The following is an 8,197-nucleotide window of genomic DNA, read 5'->3' as shown; positions in this document are numbered from 1 at the left end:
TATAAAACAGAGAAAATATAGCCATCATCCAAAGTTTAAAAGAAATTTGTGATTTTAATAGACAGAATTAATTTACATTTTGTTGAATAATATTATTAGTCTTAGACAAGTACTTGTGTTATGATTTTACTGTTCTCGGCCTTGAATTAAAGTTCTAAAACTCACCTAAAAATGTTATTTACCATCTTAATAATTCAAAGAAAGGAAGGATATTGTTTTTCAATCCTTTTAGTCTTACTCCTTCGGTCCACTTTTAGTTGTATTATATTAAAAATTTATTTTCACTTTTATTTATCATTTGTAACAAAAAAAAAACATACTATTATTTTTCATATTTTACTTTTAGCATTAATTACTTATTTTAAAAATTATTTTTCAAGATCTAAAACTAATTAAACATCAATTATTACGATAAAATACACATATCAATCATTTTATCTTAAAAATTTACTGTGCAGGGTTCAAACTGGACAGTAAAAATGAATAAAAATAAAGAGAGAGCAGTACTAACCTTTAATGCATATGATCGGAAAAGCAAGAAGAAATAAAAGAAGGAAAACGGAACTACTTAATTATTACTAGTACTAAATTCTTATGTATGAGTACATTTTTGATGATCAGTCCTTGGGAGGTGCAAGTCGTAGATGAAGATCAACCTCTGCTTCATTAAGATCTGGACTTTGAACGGTCATCTTGTGTTGTTGACGCACATGTATCTGAAATCGAAGTGGAACCCCTGAAAGTATCTGCGACCGATACCTAGACATACTCACATTATTATTATTATTATTATTATTATTATTATTAATCAACACTCCTGATCTTACTGCGTGTGCATCGATCACAGGAATTACTGGACGGAAAAGCTGATGATGAGCTCGTCGTGTTCTTTGCCTTTCCTTCTTGTGTGCGTTTTGGTGTCCACCTAGTGCTTGAGAATTTGCAAACTCTCTATGGCAAAATTGGCACTCAAATCTCTTGTACTCCAATGGAAGTGGCGGTGGAGGAAGCTGCGCCGTGGTTTTGTCACATTCCGTCACCTGAAAACCGAATAGTTTCAATAGTCTTGTTGATGATGAAGATAAGCTACTGTGTACTGAGCTTTCTCCCATATTTTTGATGCTGCTGTAAATAGTCTTTATACTGGTCTTCTGTTTATAAAAGATATAAGTAATATATTGATGCTCTAAAAGTTCTCGGAACCAAATTTAAGGATGTTCACTTTTTTGTTTTATTCATAATTTGCATCATTTCTTTTCACTTTTCCATTACAAAATTGTACTGGAGTTGTTAAATAAATAAATGTTTTAATTTGTTCGTTCGATTTTGACTATACACATATTTAAAAAAATATATATTTTTTGAATATTATAATCTTAAATTATGTAGAATATATCAAATTTTTTCTATAATTTTGTTGTCTTAAGCATGTAATATAGAGTTAGAATTAAAGAGTTGTCAAAAAAAAATTTATTTTTCGACAGACTAAAAAAGAAAGTAAGACGACAAACAGATTGAAACGGAAGGAGCACCACTCTCTTCGATCAATTATAAATACTCCATTTATCCATATTTGCTTGTCTGCTATACTAAAAATATATGTTCACTTTTACTTATCTAATTTGGATATTAAATCAAAACGTAATTTACCATTTTATACTTTTTTCATCCTTATTATTAAGTACTATTTTTTTCCAAATTATTTTCCTAACCTATAATAAATATGGGTGATCTAGTAAAATTATGACTATCATTTATTGTTTTTTTTTAAACATGACACATTATGTTCTTTGGTTAAAAAAAAAGAAAACATTTGTGTACAAACATACACTTGGAAGAGTTTAAGGGTCGTTTGGTTGCTTGCTGGAAATACGATACATTTTTTTTTCTCTTGTTAAAAAACCCCAAAAAGGGAATTTTAGTGTACAAGCACATTTTTGAAAGAGTGCCGGGACCATTTATAAGTTGTTGATTAGAAAGAAAATTATTCATGTATTATTAATACCGACATAATTTAGTACAAAAATTGAATCCATTTCATGTTTACTTATTTGATCTCATGACATCAAGCCTTCATATCATATCTATGCATGATAAATGCATTAGAGGTACCAAAGATTAACATTAATAAAACGGAAAACGGCTAAAATTATCCCTGAACTTTGAAAAATAGTTTATTTATGCCCTTCGTTCTACTTTAGGGCCAATTATACCCCTACCGTTATACTTTGGGCCAAATATGCCCTTGAGTATAACAGAATGTCACGTGTCAGTTTCTCAGTGGTTAACTTATTTCCCCTTTTAAATTTATTTTTTTTATTTTTTTTAAATCTGTTTTTAAAACCGTTTTTTTAAAATATTTTTTTTTAAAAAATCTATTTCGTTTTTTTTTATCTATTTTTAAATCTGTTTTTTAATTTATTTTTTTAAAATCTGTTTTTTATGTAATTTTTACAATATGTTTATTTTATTTTATTTTAAATTTGTTTTTAAAATAAATTTGCATTCACAGATTTAAAAAATATATATTTAAAAAGCAGATTTAAAAATAGATTAAAAATGGATTTAAAAAACATATAAAAACAGATTTTAAAAACAAATTTAAAATAAAAATTTTTAAATCTGTTTTTATGTATTTTTTACAATATGTTTATTTTATTTTATTTTAAATTTGTTTTTAAAATAAATTTGCATTCACAGATTTTAAAAAATAATAATTTAAAAAGCAGATTTAAAAATAGATTAAAAAATGGATTTAAAAAACATATAAAAAACAGATTTTAAAAACAAATTTAAAATAAAATAAAAAAACTGATTTTAAAAAATAGATAAAAAAAACAGATTTAATCTCAAGGGCATATTTGTCCCAAAGTATAACGGTAGGGGTATAATTGGCCCTAAAGTAGAACGAAGGGCATAAATAAACTATTTTTCAAAGTTCAGGGGTAATTTTGGCCCTTTTTCGTTAATAAAATACTTGTAATTTTACAGGAGACACTGAAGTTGGTGGATCCGTACTAGCACGGACCACTGACATCTAGTACTTAAAACATGGCTCATCTACTAGAAAGAAATATATGAGTATTTACCTTAAATTCTTAAAACGAGATTTACCGGACATTCTGGAAAATGAAAGGGACTAATAAATAATATGTCAAGGAAGGTCGTGAGATATCATAATTCAACGGTAGCGATCGATACTTTAATCTCTTGCTCATTTTTTCATCATTTTTTGAAAGAATAATGTTGTTTCTGTCCTAATTTATATAACAATTTTCAAGAAAAGTCTGTAACGTTATTCAAATTATTTTTTGCATTGCTAATTCATATATATGTGTGTGGAAAGAATTGAAGAGATTCCAACGTGCACTGAGTCCAATATTTTCACAAATCAATTTGAATGTCTATATAGAAATAAGCCGGTCCAGACGATTCACTTAAGATTTTGCGGTCTGTTTGTCTTAGCTATGAAATGACACGTGTATTCTTGGCTTCTGCCTTCAAACCATGGACCTCAATAACCAGAATGATTCATGCATGCAGTAATTGGTGATGCCATACTCTCTTGTTTTTTTTGAGACAAAAAGTTCTTGTACTAAAAGATCATGCACAGGTTTGAAAGCTAACTAGCTAGGACTAAAATTCTTAAGTGGATGTATGAACTTTTTTTTTTTTATCACAATGTTACAGTTTGTGAGAGTGACGAGTACCTAAATGTATCTTTAACTCTATAATTGAACACATTATAAGTTGCATGTCCCCTTTCTGACAGAAGAAAGTACCGTTTGAAACTATACAAATAATTCTTGGTGTTTAAGGTATAACCAAGTCCTTAAAAGGTTTTCTTATATAACTTGCTTTTTGTGAATATGTTTGGTTCTTCTAATCGTTGTGGCAAAGGGGCGAATTGAAGCAAATCTAATATGATCCAATTCTTCACCAGATAATGTATTTTTCTTAAATTATTAGCTTAAATTCTTTCAAATTACTTAATTAGGTTTGGACTTTGGTTGCAGTTTGACTCCGTTGTTTGGGGTTCAACTTGTGGGATCAAATCAACAAACGAGTCATAAAGGATTCAATTTATAATCATTAGTGTCTCTTATAATGATCTATTATAATCATTAGTGTTCCAAATGATCAAAACGGTCGATTATTATAATGAAATTCCTTTATCAGCTCTCGTAACTTAACCAGTTTAAAAGCTGGACATAATGGATTGATTTTTTCAGCTCTGCAACAATAACAACAATAACTTACCTAGTAAAATCTTACATGTAAGGTTTGGGGAGGGTAGATTGTACCTGCAAACCTTATTCTTTTCTCGTGGAGGAAGAGAGACTGCTTCTGAAAGACCTCGGCTCAAGTAATGCATATCAAAATTTTTTTTAAAGGATAAAACAAAAGTAATGAAGATATCATAAATAATAGGGGAACCATTCTATAGCATTCAGAGAAAAGAAACAATAACCACAACAAACTAAAATGATAACCAAATTACAATAAATAGCATGTAGTAGAAAAATTGAAAGGACCAGAAACTATAAGAATACTGCTAATACTATTGGTATGCAAGTAGAAACCTATCTCACTGGAAAATGAGGCTACAATCAACTACCTACACACCAATCCATGACATCCATATTCTAAGGTCATGTCTTCAGTAAGCTGGAGATACCTCATGTCCTATCTAATCATCTTTCTCAATACTTTTTAAGCTTACCTCTATCTCTTCTGAAGCTCACCACAGGCAATCTCTCATACATTCTCACTAGGGCATCTATATCTCTCCACATACCGAACTTATCTCTTTCGCTTCCCCTATCATGTCTATGTAAGCCATACTCACCTTGTCTCAAAATCTCCGTCTCCTAATATTCAAATGATCAACATACTGATTTTCATTACTCTCATCTTCTGAACATGAGAGCTCAACACTCCTCCTCATGTAACATAGTTGGCCTAACCACCAATTTCGAAAATTTTACGTTTAATCTTTGGTGGTACATTTTTGTCATACAAGACCTCATTGGAAAACCTCCAATTTGTCCATCCTACACCAATAGGATGAGTGACATCATAATTGATCTCCCATTTCCTTGAATTAAAGCCCATGATACTTGAAACATTCTCTCTTGAGGACGACCTGTGAATTAAGGCTCAATACTTCCACGCTAATCTCCTGTGTTACATTTCAAGTATTCTATTTTGATTCTGCTCAACCTGAGCCATTTAGACTCTAGAGTCAGTCTCCAAACCTCTAATCTAGCATTTACTCTGTGTCGAGTCTCATAGTTCTATATCATCTGGCGCAAATAACATACATCATTACACTTCACCTTAAATATGATGCGTCAGTTTATCCATCAACTCTAATCATGACAAATACATGACAAGCTAAGGCACATGGAGTTGATGTTGAATTGATGGTAAGTGATTTACAGTAGCAGAAGAGACACCTACTTGTTATTTGGACCTTCATGTCTGGTTAATATGATGGCTGTATCTTATCCACAATATATGAACTTTTATTAACGTGTGATGTTTGTGTTCAGATTTGTATCAATATGACCTTTGATAAACCATTGAAATTAAGTGTCTAAACCAGACGAAGACTTGTGAAAAGCATGATAAACAGTACTATCATTGATCTTAAATATATCACATGCATGCTCACGTCTGAAGAATATTTAGGCCCGGCCCCCTTTTACCACATATTGGGAAGCTTTTTATTTTTTGGAAAGAAGATCAAATAAGGTTTGCTATGGCAACAAGTCTCCTCCTATTGGTGCTTTTCTCAAATATTGGCCGCTAAAAAATGAATTGATGTAAAAAAGTATTTCTCCGTGCCCCATTTAAATAAATCCGCCATTAAAACAACTTAGTACGAATAACTAGTATAAGAAAATTTTTAGGCAAAAACACATGCTTCGTTTTTTCTTCTTCTACTTCTGCATTCAAATACATTTGTCTAAAATTATAGCTAATTTTAACTCTTTCATGTATGACTGAGCACAAATGTTATACATAAAAATATTAAAAGGGTGCTAAATTTGTTTGTTAGATTTGTTGTTATTTTGATAAATTGATGAATGAACATTGTTCATTATTATATATGAAATTTATGTTTCAAATTTGAGCTTATTTAGAGTAGTTTTGGATGCTGAAAATTGAAAAATAAAATTATCAATTTCTTGGCAATTGTTTTTTAATAAGCGCACATGGAACTTTAAGCAATTTTAACATGTCTCATTCGTGTATGACTGAAACTTATTCATACTTAAAATTTCTTAATGGTGTTAAGCTAGTTTGTTTTTGTTGTTGTCTTGGCAAATTAATGATTGCGGTTTATTTTTTATAATACATGAAACTTATGTTTCAAATTTGAGCTTATTTGGAGTAGATTTAAGTGTTGAAATTTGAAAAATAGAATTATTATTTTCTTGCCAAAAAAATTCAAACACGCACGCCTAAAATTTTAATCAATTTTAACATGTGTCTCATTCGTGTATGACAGAAACTGATACATACTTAAAAGAATTAAAATTGTGTTAATTTATCACGATCTAACCCACCGGGCCGTGTGGGCATCCACTTTAACACCTAAGTAGGAGAACCCTCAATTTTCAATCAATTAGTTTATGCGGAAAATTACAAAAACAGGAGTTAAAATGGAGAATCCATCAAGTCATGAGATATTGAGTTAAAACAAAATCAGGATTTGAATTTCTGAATTAATTTACTCCCCCAAAGATCTAGTCTAAACAGGTACAAGAGCTACTAAGGTACAATATGTAAAATAATCAATGACACAGCTCCTACCACAAGGAAGGAAGAATAGAAGTTGTTGGAGACCGTCTTCGTCTTCACCTATGAAATATCACTGACCCTGCAACCTGACTATGCCAAGTAGCATAATAAAAGTAGTATCAGTACAAACAACATGTACTGGTAGACATCATCGATCAACCCGATACCCACCATATAATATAAAGAATCAACAAGAAGAAAACATGTTCTTAAGAAATATACCGCCAACCCTTAATGCACAACTCTTACATCTCCTAATAACCTCCCAATGTTCTTCAAGCCTAACACTTATGCTTTCTAGATTGGTCCGCTGTCAACTCTAATGCTCAAGGCCTAGCTCGTCTATCAAGTAGATGATTTCTCATAACACACTTTACCCCTAAGTCTACTATGCTAGCCTTCTGTACTCATAACCCATATGCCAACAACACGACCCTTAACCCACTTTCCGCTACACAACAAGGCTTCACCAATCATTCTAGACCAAACACTCTTCATAAAGTAGAACCTAGTCACTCCACCAACACACCCACTAGGTGCTTCTAACCCTTACTGTCACTTAAAACAACTAGGCTTCCACGTAGTCCAACTCTAAGTCACCAACCCCAAATTAACAACACAACCACTACTCTCCATCGGGCCACACGTAACCTCATACCTGACTCCATGAAATAACACAGACAACCACAATATAGTCAACAAATGATACATAATTATATCACAAAGATAATATTAAACTTACTTCCAGTCCTTAACTTGAATCAATTTACAAAATGGCCATGATTAATTATAGTGATGTCAACCCTTTAGTCCTTGCAGATGTAATCACACTATTTCATAAAATAACAGCTATCAAATGATCTTCTTATGGAACCACTAACACATACTTGGTCTTCTCATGGAATTCTTACCCAGACTGTTAGTGTGTCAGAATGTGACTGTAACACCCCTAAAACTTTTCACTAAGATTTGGACCCTTCTTCGCGTACGTGTAGGATCAAACTCCACTATTGTGAAATGTATGCATGAGTTAGGATGAGTTCCCAAGTAATTAAAGAGTGCTAGAGGTGATGTGGAGTCACAAAGGATCCCTAGAACCAAGCTAAGTCCAAAGAATTCGTCTTGGCTAAGTTTTAGAATGAGTTCCTATAAAGGGTCGACTTCGAATGACCATATATTTTGAGATATGATGATATGGGTGGCCCATGACCTATTAAATTAAAAGTATTCGAGTCTTCTTTCCAATGCCGCCAAGATTGTAATTTTTGGAGTTTGGAGTAAAACGTTATGACTATCCTAAGACGAACTAGTACTGTAGGAATTTCAGGCCTGGGTTGTAACTGCAGGAAACCTGGACTTGGCGCCGTAGTGGCGCGACGCGCCACTA

At 31.8% G+C, this 8,197-nt stretch overlaps 1 protein-coding gene across 1 annotated transcript; it reads right to left on the bottom strand.

Moving 5' to 3' along the window:
• Positions 1-437: 437 nt before the first annotated feature.
• LOC129884996 (zinc finger protein 6-like) lies at positions 438-1,150 on the bottom strand. The gene has a single exon (XM_055959249.1). It carries the CDS (start codon positions 1,110-1,112, stop codon positions 618-620), a length of 495 nt encoding a protein of 164 aa, XP_055815224.1. The 5' UTR covers positions 1,113-1,150; the 3' UTR covers positions 438-617.
• Positions 1,151-8,197: the final 7,047 nt, after the last annotated feature.

Source organism: Solanum dulcamara, chromosome 4, assembly GCF_947179165.1.
Source record: "Solanum dulcamara chromosome 4, daSolDulc1.2, whole genome shotgun sequence".
Classification (NCBI taxonomy): domain Eukaryota; kingdom Viridiplantae; phylum Streptophyta; class Magnoliopsida; order Solanales; family Solanaceae; genus Solanum; species Solanum dulcamara.
The sequence above is the reverse complement of the archived record's forward strand: the minus strand, read 5'-3'. Positions and strand labels throughout refer to the sequence as shown.

What these genes read in the sequence shown, in the direction of transcription:
- LOC129884996 (XM_055959249.1), bottom strand. Translation starts at nt 1,112, where the DNA reads ATGGGAGAAAGCTCAGTACACAGTAGCTTATCTTCATCATCAACAAGA.